At 36.5% G+C, this 14,297-nt stretch overlaps 1 protein-coding gene across 1 annotated transcript; it reads right to left on the reverse strand.

The window, feature by feature from the left end:
* Window positions 1-5,238: 5,238 nt before the first annotated feature.
* On the reverse strand, window positions 5,239-13,293 carry LOC117435650 (protachykinin). Its single transcript, XM_034058987.3, has 5 exons — window positions 12,758-13,293; window positions 11,085-11,187; window positions 10,637-10,660; window positions 9,447-9,500; window positions 5,239-7,753 (listed from the first exon to the last, which is right to left on the reverse strand). The coding sequence occupies exons 1-5, from the start codon at window positions 12,869-12,871 to the stop codon at window positions 7,707-7,709; spliced, it is 342 nt and encodes a 113-aa protein (XP_033914878.1). The 5' UTR covers window positions 12,872-13,293; the 3' UTR covers window positions 5,239-7,706.
* Window positions 13,294-14,297: the final 1,004 nt, after the last annotated feature.

The following is a 14,297-nucleotide window of genomic DNA, read 5'->3' on the forward strand; positions in this document are numbered from 1 at the left end:
CTGCCCCAATCAAAGTTGCATTTATTTAATGATAACATATCTATAACACAGTGATGATTAAAGAGTTCTGCAAATCGCAGCACTCTAACATAAGCATTTTAACCATTTACAATAAGAGGTGCTGCAACAATTTTTCTCTTTTTGTTAGGTGAGCAGAAATTGATGAATTTGGTATGAAAAATGACATGATGTGTTCTGTGGTATATAATCAATCAATCAATACTTTATTTATGACTGCCTTTCATACAAATAGTATATCAAAGTGGTGTACAGGACAAAACAGAAGAAAAACAAAATGCAATTCATGTGTATAGAAATAAAAGAAAAACAATTTAGAATTCAGTTTAAAAAAGCAAATCTAAAAAAAATAAGCTCAGTTTTGACTTAGTCATCATCTGATGTAGCACTTCTGATATAAGGTGGCAGTGCATTCCACAATCTGGGAGCACAGGGACTAAAAGCTCTGTTTGTGAACACGTAGGCCTGCATCAGCTGATCTTAAATCATGAGAAGGTATATATGTGACTAGGAGCGCCTTTATATAATCTGGTGCCTACCTTTAAGTGCTTTATAACTCAGTTGATTTTGCAGTGAAGCCAGCACAGGAGTTATATGGGCTCTTTTTTTTTCATTCTGCTGAGAAACCTAGCAGCATTCTGTATAAGAGCCGGAAGCTCAGCGAATAGAGCATTACAATAGTCAAGTCGTGAAAACACAAAAGCATGAATTAGTTTCTCAGCATCAAATATTGACAGAAATTACCACACTTTTGCAATGTTTCGGAAATGGTAAAAAGAGATTTTAGTGACATTGTGAATATGTGATAAATCGGAGTCAAGAAGACCCCTAGATTTTTCACTTCTGTTTTTGTTTTTGGTCAAATTGCCCAGATCTATTTTTTAGAAGTTTTGTTGCTTCTAGTTGCTGCTGAGAACCGAAGGCCTTGTACACACACACACACACACACACACTGTAGTTAGCACGACAACCGTATTATCAAACTGCACTCGCTGCAGGTGTTTGTTTTACACACACGCCTTTCATTACTGAAGTGAGTGCACTCTCTGTTTAAACAAACCACTGAACTCGGAGCAGCATTACACGACATTCGGTAGGTTTGTGTGGTGGCAGCATGGAGACTGTGTTTTTGTTTATGCTTTTGGAAGAAAGTACCGTATGTAATCGATCGAGAGCTCATCAAACGCAGATATGCTCTTTTCTGCAAAACCAGTGGAGATGCCGTTTTGCTTTTTCTGCACTGCTGAATACATTTATAAATACACTGCTAAATGCAAAATATATGTTTGCTGACATCTACTTTAGCCTGGACCCCTTCCTCAGACCAAACATTTATACATTTTTTGGTCTCTTTGGACCAAGTGAGTCCACGGTCGGTAGCCATGTTTATCACACAGGAATATCTGATAAATGATGACATCATTCCGCAGAAATCCACCAAGCACCTACTGTGGTTTTTTTTAGTTCAGTTTTAATACACACACAGCTGCTGCGCATTAACTAACCAAACTGAATTAATAACCGAAGTCGCTACTTGTTCCGAACAGGATTAAATAGTACAGTTGTTGCTGCCTTTTGCAACCAAACTGTGTGTACTTAAACCGTATTAAGAGCAAAAGGTGAACTCGCAACTGCATTTAGGCTGTGTTTATCGGAGGCCTAACAGAACATGTTTCTTATCAGTTTAACTGCAAAACATTTTGGAACATCCACCTCTTCACATCAGCTAAGGCTGATACAGCCCCGGGATCATCAGATTTTACAGACATGTAGAGCTGTGTGTCATTGGCATAGCAGTGAAAGTTAACACCATTTTTATGGATTATTTCACCCAGTGGTAACATGTACAAAGAGAAAAGAATGGGTCCCAGTATAGAGCCTTGGGGAATGCCACAGGCAACCGGTTAAAATCCAGTCTCCTAATGAAACAAATTGCTGAGATATGACTTGACAATACCGGACAAGCCAACCCAACTTCTGAGACGATAAATTAAAGCGGTATGGTCCACTGTATCAAATGCAGCACTTACATCTAAAAGAACAAGAATAGAGACACAGCTAGAGTCTGCACTTAACAGAGCATCATTCACCACTCTGATGAGCGCAGTCTCTGTACTGTGCCCAGAACAGAAAGGGGTCATCTCTCTTTTGCAAGTAAGTGTTTAAAGAGTAAGTAACAGGGTTCTGAAAAACAGCAGTATACGTCCCCACATGTTGCTACAACTATTTAAATAATGTACCTGTCATTTTTCTTTTCATTGTTCACAGCCTGACAACTGTTTTAAAAAAATTTCCACTTTAGTGCACTGCGGTTTGAGATTTTTTTTATTTATTTATTTATTTTTTTAATTCAGGGACCCCTTAACTTAAAAAGACAAACCTGCAGACCCCTGCCCCAACCATATATTTTTACCATCTTGTTCATAAACGGGTTCTTACATGTTTCATTCCTTTAATAGTTTGGAGAAATGTTTTTGAGAACAGAAAAAATAACTTTAAAAACAGATCAACAAAGAAGCACAGGCAATTTAAATACTGACAATATGCCTTGGTATTCAGCTGGTACAGTTGAGGAGGAATTATAGTTTGGCAAATGAAAGGTCATCTTCAACATTCATGAATGGTGTTTTTAATGCTGAGAATCCACTTTCACAAAGGTATGTAATTACAAATGCAACATGTTGTTAGCCAGTCTCAGAAATTCAGCAGAGGCATGCAACCAGAATTCAATGACAGTCATCTTTTCATGGGGGGGGGGGGGGGTTCTCATCTCAATACATTGATCCTCCTCTCTGGGGGTCATTTCAAGCAATTCCACATCAGCCGGTAATGAGGGATTTGTGATACACATCCTTATAGAAGTGCTTACCATGTCACTGAACTGAAGTAGGTTCTAAATTGGTACAGAATGGAATCTATGTGTTCCCCCCATTACAGAAGAAGCAAAACCATGCTCATGTTCCCTTTGACGCCCTTGGATGCTAATATTAAGTTGATTCAAGGGATCAAAAATGTCAGCAAGATAAGCAAGCCGTGCAAACCAATTTTCATCTGAGAATTTACCAGCCAATCCGCATTTTCTCTGCCAAAAATAACTTAACAGATTCCCAAAGTTTAAAAACTCAAATTCAGATATTTTCCCTTGGAAAGCCATCTGATTTCTGTGTGAAAAAGAAGGCTATAGCCTCTTTCACACTGGCACTGGGTTCGGACCCGGGTCCTTGCTACCCGGGTGCCAATCCTGAGTAGTGTGAAACCACGTATCTGGGTCGTACCTGGGTTTACCCGGGTCCCAGAAACCCACCTCAGGATGTGGGTCTACATGCTTTGACACAGGTTGAGCGAGACAAAATGCATGACGGCCGTTTGTGAGCCGATGCAATAAGGTGAAGGTTTCACTTCCAGCAAGGAACATTTCTGTTTATTCTGTTTAGCAATATCTTTGTTGATTGAGACACAGCATGAGCCAGATTGCAGCAGGGATGTAGAAACCTTTGCTCTATGTGGGTCGATGGTTCAATTCAGAGAAACTTGGATGGAAGCGTCTGTAACAAGCTGCTTCTGGGACATTTGATACACGCATTGTGCACGTGTGTCTGTCACCCAGGTCAACCTTGCTTTATCAAAAGAAGTGTGAAATCCTGTCCTGGGTAGAGCATGCCAGCGTGAAAAGGGCTTGTGATGCATCTCCTTCATTTCTGCACACAATACCAAAAAAATGCATGCATTCAAAAGGTGTGCGTTGATAAAGTTGACAACTTTCATTGTCTCGTCAAGTACACCTTTAAGGTCATCTGGCAACTTTTTCACGACTAGGTTTTCCCTATGAAGCATGCAATTTGTAAGTTTTGCGAAAGGTGCTACATCTTTAATTTTCTTTGCGACCCCATTATGCCTCCGTGTCATTGTAGCTGCAGCGTCTGTGCACACACCATAACACTGACCCCAGTCCAGTTTGTTCGACATACAATTATCCAGACATTTAAAAATTTCAACACATTGTTTTTGTTGTCAGTGATTTGCAAAACAGCAGTTCTTTTTTCTCATAACAGATGTATAGTATGTAAACCAAAAGCGGAACCTCACTTGACATCCAAAGATTTGTTCAGTTGCAAACTGTATATTCAACATCTGTAACCCGTCTTCAATTTATTAGCAGCTTCTAACATTTCGTGGCAAATTTCAATTGCAGCCGGCATCAACAACGTTTCTGCGATTGTATGTGACTTCCTGTTTTCAGCATTTCTAACAGCAAGCTTGTAGGATGCTGTGAGAGCTTTCTATTGTATTTGGACACAGATTTATTTTTTTCTTTGTTTTGTTTTAGCAAACAACCCGCTTCCTTTCAAAATATTCCACCAGCTTCTTAAGTGCATCTCAGGTGTCTTGTAAATTTGGCCGGCTTAAGGGCCTCATTGGAAAGCACTTCACAAATCACAGACTGCGGTCTTGCTTCTCCATCAACATTTACACACATAAAACCATGTTTTAGGTAACTGTCATCATGTTTTTTTCAGTTTTAGTTATTTTTTTTTTAAGGGGGTTTGATTTCGCTTATTTCTTTCTCTTCCTTCCTATTTGACAGATTTTCTTCTTCCTGAATTACCGAAGTAGACTGATGCGTTTTCCGAATAAAAAATGTATCCATTATCAAACTAAAACCAATTAATAACATATGCTGGTGAAATGATCCGCCACGGTGCCTGCGTTCAACTGCAACTAGGCCCACATCAACGCAACTGGCTACAGATGCATGATTAGCACATGATCATATGAAAACAAAACACAGGAGCTGAACATTTGTTCATTTCAACCGCATCAGACTGGCATTTCTGTGTGTTATTATTATATATTTGCTGTCACTGTTGTGGACCCCAGGAACCACTGCTCTAAATCACTGCAGGAAGAGCGATTTAAAAAAATAATAAACATAAGTGCTCTGGCTTTTCTGTTCTGTACCACATCATGGACCGTCATTGCTGTGTTACCTGTTTGACATTGTGCAATAATCCTTACACTATCAGTGCACTAGAGCAGACATTTTGAAAAGAGCTTTGAAACAGACTTTAATTTGTCAGGATGTTAACAATGAAAAGAAAAATTACAGGTACGTTATTTAAACAGTTGTAGCAACACGTGGGGACGGGTAACACTATATTATTCGGAACCCTGCTACTTACTCTTTGACTCAGGAGTAGAGATCTGACATTCTTTAATAGAAGGCCGGTAAATCCACTGTTCTTTTCTAGCACAGTCATTATACATTTTAGGGGTTGTAGGTTGTCAGTAGTTGATCCTGAAGCATAGCAGGACATATACAACATGAGTAGGACAATTGGCAGGCCTTTTACACTGTTCAGTCTTATTTCAGCAGCTAACTAAGGTAAGTGAAGTGATGCCAGTTTTAATACTTTTTATTGTTTCATGATTAATGGGTGTATTGTCAATCATTGTGCCAGCCAATCTGATTCATTGTTTATATCCATTGTCATAACCAGGGGAAATACAATCATTTTAATTACTATGTGACATAGTATTTCATTTACAAACTTAATCTAAAGAGATCTTCAATGGCCTTTTAAAAAGAACCAATTGGATCTGCTTTTATTATCTTTACTGCTGTGGAATACACGTATTGTATTGATTAAACTACAGGTGCATTATTTTACCCAGTTCACGTGGTTTGCAGTACAGTAGACTTTGGCTTATCCAGATCCAGTAGTCTGAACCGATCTACAGTCTAAATTGATAGCGACTGTACAATCTGAATTTTCACACAGGTGAATTAAAATATTCCTGCAGAGACCTGCATTTAATTTATTGCAGCACAGTGAAGGTAATCACATACAAATAAGTTTAGATCCTTAAATAAGAAATAGCTATGAGGCATTTTTAGTGTGGTACAGATTATGACCAGTACGCAGAACTATTTACAGTAGTCATATAGGGACTGGTCCCAAATGGTTAAGACGAGTAAGTCTACTGTACTGTACTGTACATACCATAAAACAGTATGTATAGCTAAGAGGTATTTTAGTATGGCACAGATTATGATCAGTATGCAGAAATAATTAATCCTAACAAGGTCTGGTCCCAGCTGGTTCTTGACAAATCTACTGTATTGTACTGTACATGTACATACCGTTGAACAGTTGTTTTATGGTCAATAGATGGCGCTGGTTGTCAATGATGGAGACAGTTATGTCATGGACTGAATTCACAATAATCATTGGTTTTGTAATTCAATCACATTTTGGCATGGATTTTATGTTTGTCCTTTTTTTCTTTTGTTCTATCACAACATAAATCATGTGTTTATTCACTGTAAATAAATATTGCTTCATAGTCACAATATTGTGAATATGAAACAATAATATCATATTGCTTTAATCAGTGTATGGGTGTGAATAATGGATTAATAATATAATACAAATTATAACTGGGACTGCAGAAAAGGGGTCGCATTCCTTGCAGAAAGCTTTAGTCCCAGTGTAGGTAATGATAATTAACCAGGAGCTTATCCTCATGAGTACAGATCCCGGGTACTTTTGTCTTTTACGCTACCATTAAAAAAAAGTAATTAATTTTATTTTACGTACCAAATTAATATTATGCAAATTCATCAAATACAGCAAATACCGTGGCCTACAGTACATATTAATATGTAATCTAACAATTGGTTTATTTTTAAGAATGTTTCCTACTAGATATTTAGTATTAACAGCAATAGTTTTGTATCATTCATAATTCTGATATATTTTGCATATGAGCTAACAGAATTTAATATCTGACTACCTAACTTCTTGTATTTCTTGTTTCATGGCCAAGATTAGATCATATACTTTAAATTGAAGTTGTTGGTGTTTATCTTTATTGTAATCGATTTTTTAAATAAATATTATATAGATATACACACATATTTGAGTATTTCTTTGCAAAAGTAAAGTCAAAACTGGATTTTCACTTTTAAAAAAAAATTCAACAAAATTAAACTGTAAAAACAATCGGTTCCTGTGTAGTGATAAATTAACATTACATTTTAAAAAAATGCTTTGTGGATGTAAATAATTCTATAAACATTTAGATATTTAAGGAAAGTACTGTCATTAATTTAAAAATATTTTTACATTTATTCTGCCACTATCACAGAATGTACATTACAACTTATATTTCTATACTATGAACACCTTGGTTTAGAAATAAAAACGATATACAGTCACAGACATGCTGTAATAGTACAAATATATTTGAATGCACAAACCACATTACAAGTTATGGAAATAGAGTGAGGCACGATGTCCGACAATTTTGCTGTTCATAACTCCTAGGAAAAAGGCATGACTGATAATGAATAACCAAAAAGGTTTCATTTTAGTTTTAGTCAGCAAATACTGGATATGGTTCATTTGAATACAAACAATTAAATGACATATATTGTTGTTGAAATCCATATTTCCCTCCATTGGGTCAGCTGAATTGTAAAACTGGTATTCAACATGTAGCACTGCCACAATATGAAAATAATAGCTTTATTAAAAGGTACAACTTTAATGAACAATCATTTAAAAAAAAAAAAAAAAAACTTTGATAAAATGAAAGTATATATCACCCTCCTCTGGCAATTTCAAGGAATGACATTCAGTAAAATTGCCATTTTTTTCTTATTTATTCTTTTTTTTAGGGCTCCACTAACGTCTTTCTTCATAGTTTTGTATTGTGCTCCATTCAAAATAATCTGTAAAACACAAAAGTAAATTGTATTATGAAATAAGTGGAAACAATCTGGCTCACCTCAGAGAGACAGAGTTTAAAAGTTACTAATCTATAATTGTAATACTTAAAACACAACTTACAATAATGAAGCAATGATCTTGGTTGTAAGCATCCATACTGCATGCACAAAATATCCAAATTATTTAAAATTTTAGTTCAGGTGTCCAAATAACCTGGATTCGGTTTGGTCGTCTTTTTGTAAGTGGGCTACAGGACAGTGTCTCTTATATTGCCAGGCGCTGTCTACTGAATGTGTTGGGAGCTGATTTTATGTGAGGTGTGCTGGATTCCTTCCAAACCCAAGTTCCCTATGTCATACAAATATGAGGATTGGGGGCACATAGGCACCACTAACACTCACAGCCTGTCAAATAAACTAAGACTAATATCACTTGTGTGAGAAACAGCCATGAACTAGTGTGATGAGGCAAGGACATTTCTGCTTGTCTCCAACCATATGTTATTAAACAACCACGCCTCTAGAAAATACAGGTATGATTTAAAAGTAGCAGAAAACTGTTTAAACAAAATATATTATTAGATATTTTACAGCACTGGATTGCATTAACCACCTATCCATGGTTATCAGTGGAACAGGGAATACACATAATAGGAAGCTCAACAGGAATTTTACTCTCACAGTAAATATCGGAAAAGGAGGCTCACTTCTCTTCCAGTGGAGGACAATATATTAGGTGGTTGCCACTAGGGCCAACTGAACAAATCTAATTTCACAATCAACTGCGTTCTGTAATTTGGTACTCTTTAGGCTGTTAAGCAACAAGGGCATGGACATAGGAATTTTTTTTTACAGTATATAATTGGTCAGTTTACCTCCTCTTAGATGCAAGTAAGTTGTTTCTTGCTAGTTTTCCCTTTAAAAAATCGAACCCTTTTTTCTATATGGCCCCTGGCGTCTTGTCCCTTGAACAACAGCCTGTTTATTGGTAATGGCATCCTGCTTGAAGGACTCCCAACCTGCTGTGTAGCAATGAAGGGTTCTCTCATTATGTAAATAGCTTTGCACATGAATTTGTTTTAGGAACCAGGTCCTAATTACACCATCCCTCAGAGTATTTTAATTACTTAGCATATTGTCAACAGACATACATACACATCTGTTTTGCTGTTTATGCTTTGAAACATGGCCAGATCAGGTGCCAATTGTTATTATTTACAGGCTGTTTGCCTGCTCTTTTTATTGTGGGAATGTATTAAGCTGTTTGGCTGTTCTTTTGTATAGTGGGTATGTGGGCAGCAGTGTGGAGTAGTGGTTAGGGCTCTGGACTCTTGACCAGAGGGTCGTGGGTTCAATCCCAGGTGGGGGTCACTGCTGCTGTACCCTTGAGCAAGGTACTTTACCTAGATTACTCCAGTAAAAACCCAACTGTATAAATGGGTAATTGTATGTAAAAATAATGTAATTGTATGTAAAAATAATGTGATATCTTGTAACAATTGTAAGTTGCCCTGGATAAGGACGTCCGCTAAGAAATAAATAATAATGTATTAAGCTGGTTGAAACACATATGTTAATTCTGGGTTTCATTAATAACAGTACATTTATATGGTAGCCCTATACAGTAGCGCTATGCCTTTTGAAAAACGACTCTTTCTAATGATTCTTGCTGACTTGGTTCCAATGTGCAGCTCACCAGGCTCTTCAGATCTTTTGCCCATCAGTCCAACGAAGGAGTTCAATTTTTGCCCTACAAAGAAATAATATATATTGTTATGAAAATACTGAATCAATATCAGTTCATAACTGCAACAATGTAGTGATTTATTTGGCCAATATTAGATGCATATTATATATTAAGTACAGTCACTGTTGTAAAGACATACATGAAATCAGCTCTGCATTTTGGGCAGACTATTATAGCAGAAACCATGGTGAGGTTCAAAAGGCAGATCAAAGTCTACCCCTTTGTCAGCAAGCGGTTCCCCTTTTTAACTTCCAGGACCTGCCTGAGGTAACCCTCTTTGAGGGACCCCTATAAGCATACAAGAGCATCCCTTAGAAATATGACATGCTCTAGTCTAGGCCAGCAGTCACACATCAGTAATGTTCTATTGTTCCAAGGCAGACATGTTCTGTTACACTCTAACCTGGACAAAGCTAAAGAACTGAAGGGTCCTCTAGATAGGACAGCATCATTATTAATGTGCTGTCAGTGCCGAAAGCTGTGCATTTCAAAGCCAACTTCAATGGCAAATCATGCAAATAAAAACTATTCTGAAAAATAAGCCTCCTCCTTGAAAACAACAACATCTTTCTTATTCATTTTTTAAAAATAAGGGTTCATTAATAATACATCTAGTCAGGCTTTATTTAAGGTACAAATAAGTAGCGAATAGCTTTTTGCTTTAAGTTGGCATATCTTCATTTTTGTTAATTTATTTTTTTATGTAGCTTAATACTGTTTATGGGCCTTTTGGTTTTGTATTGTTCCTTGGCAAGTCTTCACTGGTAAGGTGGTAAGATATATATATATATATATATATATATATGTGTGTGTGTGTGTGTGTGTGTGAATTCACTGTAGCAATGCTGAGACTGAACTTTTGATGTGTTGCACAACACAGATCTACTGTATTTGTAAAGTCTGGGCTAGGGTACATCGAACAGTGCCCAGAATGTATTTATTTATTTATATATTTATTTTTACTTGGCTCATTATACATTTGGATAAAGTACACATTTCCTAAAATAGCACCCGTTTTATTAATGGCATTTAGAATTCCTGTACCATGCAGGTTTCTAAGATGTATGTATTATTTAATGTTGCTGCATTGTACTGTGTATACCAGGTAGATAACGGGTGAAATCAAAAGCAGTACTTACTTTTACCGGTGATCTGTCTGTTCGCTGAAAGAAAAGGTTGAAAACTGAGTCAGTAAAATGAATCAAGATACACATATTGCTATGCGTATATGAGGAAGTATTTTGCAAAACAAGTAGGGTAACCATGAAACATACATGTATTCAAATCACACATGCTGCTGTATGTTCCAGTGTACAGCAATGTTTCCTCATGCAGATGTAGGGCTTAGTTTATTTAAGAAAAAAAAACTAATTAACATTCAGTTAATATGCATGTCTGAAGGAACTGTAAACGACTCCACTGCGCTACTGTATTTTGTAACAATATTCCAGCTAGAACGAGAAATGGAATGAGAGAGATGGGGCATGCCGTGGGAGACCTGGTTTTCATCGCTGAAGTTAAATTATAGACTATCCGTAGCACATTTCACTGTACTTCAACAATGTGAATAAATGGGCAAATTTTTACCAGAAGATCGTTTCCCCATCAAACCGAAGAACTGATGTGGTTTTGGTTTTCTTGTGATTCGTCTTAAGATTTCTTTAAATGAATCCGGTGCCAGCCATTCATCCTGATAAAGAAAACGTTCAGGTTAGATTAACACAAGTGTAGACAGTACTATGAGAAGGTATGATAGTCAACGAAACGAATGGTAAAGTGCTGTTACACGTAGAATAATTGCCCTAAATAAACTGCTGCGATAAAATGTCAATATGTATCTATTGTTGAATGTTTTATGCTTCAAAATAAGTGTCATTGATTTGAAATAGTTATGTATGAACAAACATATTTCCTGTTGAATTCAATGCAGTAACCATCAATTTACTCTTTACTTCCCACAGTGGTGCACATAAGATGCTTTGTGGTGTTAGTATCATGCATTATTGTTTACTTAATTTTTTGCATTTAACATATAGACCTTTCTTATAAAGTGTTCCTTTTGATAGAAATCTTGTAACATTACTATCTGTCTGAACTCTGTAGTGGGAGTAACCGTTACTTTGTTACTAATGCGCTTTTTACTGTTGAAATAATAACTGTTAACGACAAGTTTACTGAAATCATTTGAAATAATTTTGTTTCTCTCGATATTTTGTTAATGGTAAGTTGTTAATTTATTTACAAAAACGTAGGCTACAATTTTATACATCCTGATCTTACTAGAAAAACCTTAAAACAGAACACATTCCATCTTTAAGGGCTTGTTACATTACTGTTTGCCCACAAATACAGTTAATATGCATGGAAATGTACGGTTTTATTTGTATATTTGAAAACCGAAAAAATACATTATTTGTATAGGAAATGCTACTCCACAGGGAAAAGAAAGAAACGATCGGTAAAACCTTTCAGATGCCTTACTGAAACTCAGCGTCATTGGAGACAGTTCTGTCGACTGAAGATATTTATCGAACCCTCTAATCTAATGCTATGCTAACAGCTTAGCTTGTGTCGTGGAACGTCATAAAGTTTGGTCGTATTTTTTAGGATCCCCTTAGGGATATCTCTTGACATCTAGTCTTGAATTGGTATGTATGCATACTATTAAAATGCCGGTAGATTTATTTATTTATTTATTTATTTATTTATAGATCGTTAAAATATTTGGCTGTCATCCAGCCGTCAATGTCAAATGGAAAACACGCGCTTCATTCAGAAAATGGACAACGGGGGCAAAAGTAATCTGATTTAGTGGAAAGTAAGGCAGCATACAGCATACACAAGTAGAATATTGATCTATAAAGCAAGGATTTGCATTAGTCAATTTTATTATTTCTTTCTCGTGTGTGTATATATATATATATATATATATATATATATATATATATATATATATATATATATATAAGGATGTTGGTACCTTAATAGTATAAACATTATGAAAAAAAAGTGCAACTCTTATTTGTTTGCTACATGGTGAAATTACATCAAACACCTCCTGTTGTTACTGCACTGGCAAAAGGATATAGCTACATTAGTTAGCTTTTAGAATTGTGGTTAGAATTGTAGCCTATTTAAATAGCCTATACTCTGACTCTTGGACATTGCGCAAATGTGCATGACACACAGGTGTGCTAGATGCATACCCGTGTATTAACAGTTACTTAGTTGTTTGTACATACTGTAAAACATTGACTAACCTGTATTTGGTTGCTGTCTGTCCAATAATTTAGATCTTCGCCGGTACCCGCTTCTTCGCAGAAGAGTTCCGCTAAAACAAGAAACACTACCAGAAAGGCTAGTAGCAGTTTCATCGTGCAGACTGGGAAGTATACGACCGCTTATCTGTCCAGTTGGTATTCTTTGCTTCTTGATGAGAGAGAGAGAGAGAGAGAGAGAGAGAGAGAGAGAGAGAGAGAGAGAGAGAGAGAGAGAGAGAGAGAGAGAGAGCGTGAGTGTGTGTGTGTTTGTGTGTGTGTGTTTGTGTGAGTGAGAGATTGGAAGAAATGCTGTTGCAGATCAATTGCTGTAACGTGAAGTGACAGAAAGACTATTGTTTCCTGACGTGAAGAAATCCAGAGGTTTTCAGCCTGTCCAGCCAATGCTAAACCTGCAAACAAAATATCCTTTGAATAAATACACTTTTATATGTTAAAAAATGAAGGTTGCTTAAAGCAGCATTGGCACCGAGCTTTGCAATGTGTTCACTCAGCGGGCTTGTCTTGGATACGACACTGGAGTACTCACCACCATTTATATTATGAGACTGGGAGGTGTCAGGTACACTCATTTGGCTAAAAACGATTATTTGGCACGTGATAGCAAAGCCCCTTGTGACTAAAAGTAATGGTTTGTATTTTTTTATGTTAGACTCAAATGTCGTCTTCTAAAACCACGTCTTCCTAAAGTAAGGATTTACTGTCATTTACGAGACAGAATGACGCACACCGGTTGAATGGTGACGATTTAATTTCCTCAAATACTCTCTGCTAGTGCAGGTCATGCCTACATTGTAAATGGTTGAAATGGAGATTTATATTCCTACTTTTATCTCAAGCCTATTAATTGATTTGTAATTAATTGTGATTTGAATGTTTCCTATATATATATATATATATATATATATATATATATATATATATATATATATATATAGTGCCGTGAAAAAGTATTTGCCCCTGTCTGATTTTCTACATTTTTCACGTTGTATTTGTTCAGATTTTTTGTGGGTTGTAGTAGAATATAGAGGGAGTCTGAGGGAAAAAATGACACCAATGTTTGGTGCTTCTTTCATTTGTTTGGTGTGCAAGGTAATCAATCATGCAATCTTCAGGTGTGAAAAAGTTATTGCCCCCCTAGTTAACTCAACCCAATTAAAGAGATAATTAGGGTCAGCTGTTTGAGTACTTTGGTTAACAACCAGGCCTGATTTGGGCCAGCCCTGCCCAATATAAATCTGACTAACTTTGGCCCTTACCATCAGAGTGAAGTTGTCAGCACACAGGTTCTAGAGGCACATCATGCCACGAACAAAAGAAATTCCTGAAGACCTCTGGAAAAAAGTTGTTGATGCCTATCAGTCTGGAAAGGGTTGTTGAAGCTGACACCCTGGGATCCTTCAAGAAGCTGCTTGATGAGATTCTGGGATCAATAAGCTACTAACACCCAAACGAGCAAGATGGGCTGAATGGCCTCCTCTCGTTTGTAAACTTTCTTATATTCTTATGTTCTTAAAGCCAT

This window comes from Acipenser ruthenus, chromosome 3 (genome assembly GCF_902713425.1).
Source record: "Acipenser ruthenus chromosome 3, fAciRut3.2 maternal haplotype, whole genome shotgun sequence".
In the NCBI taxonomy this organism is placed as follows: Eukaryota; Metazoa; Chordata; class Actinopteri; order Acipenseriformes; family Acipenseridae; genus Acipenser; species Acipenser ruthenus.

Bases quoted from the DNA above. Each gene is read 5' to 3' on its own strand.
- LOC117435650 (XM_034058987.3), bottom strand. From the start codon at position 12,871: ATGAAACTGCTACTAGCCTTTCTGGTAGTGTTTCTTGTTTTAGCGGAA. The intron at 10,661-11,084 runs GTAAAAATTTGC...CTTTTCTTTCAG, and splicing joins GATGGGGAAACGATCTTCTG to CGAACAGACAGATCACCGGT. The intron at 9,501-10,636 runs GTAAGTACTGCT...ATTTCTTTGTAG, and splicing joins CAGACAGATCACCGGTAAAA to GGCAAAAATTGAACTCCTTC.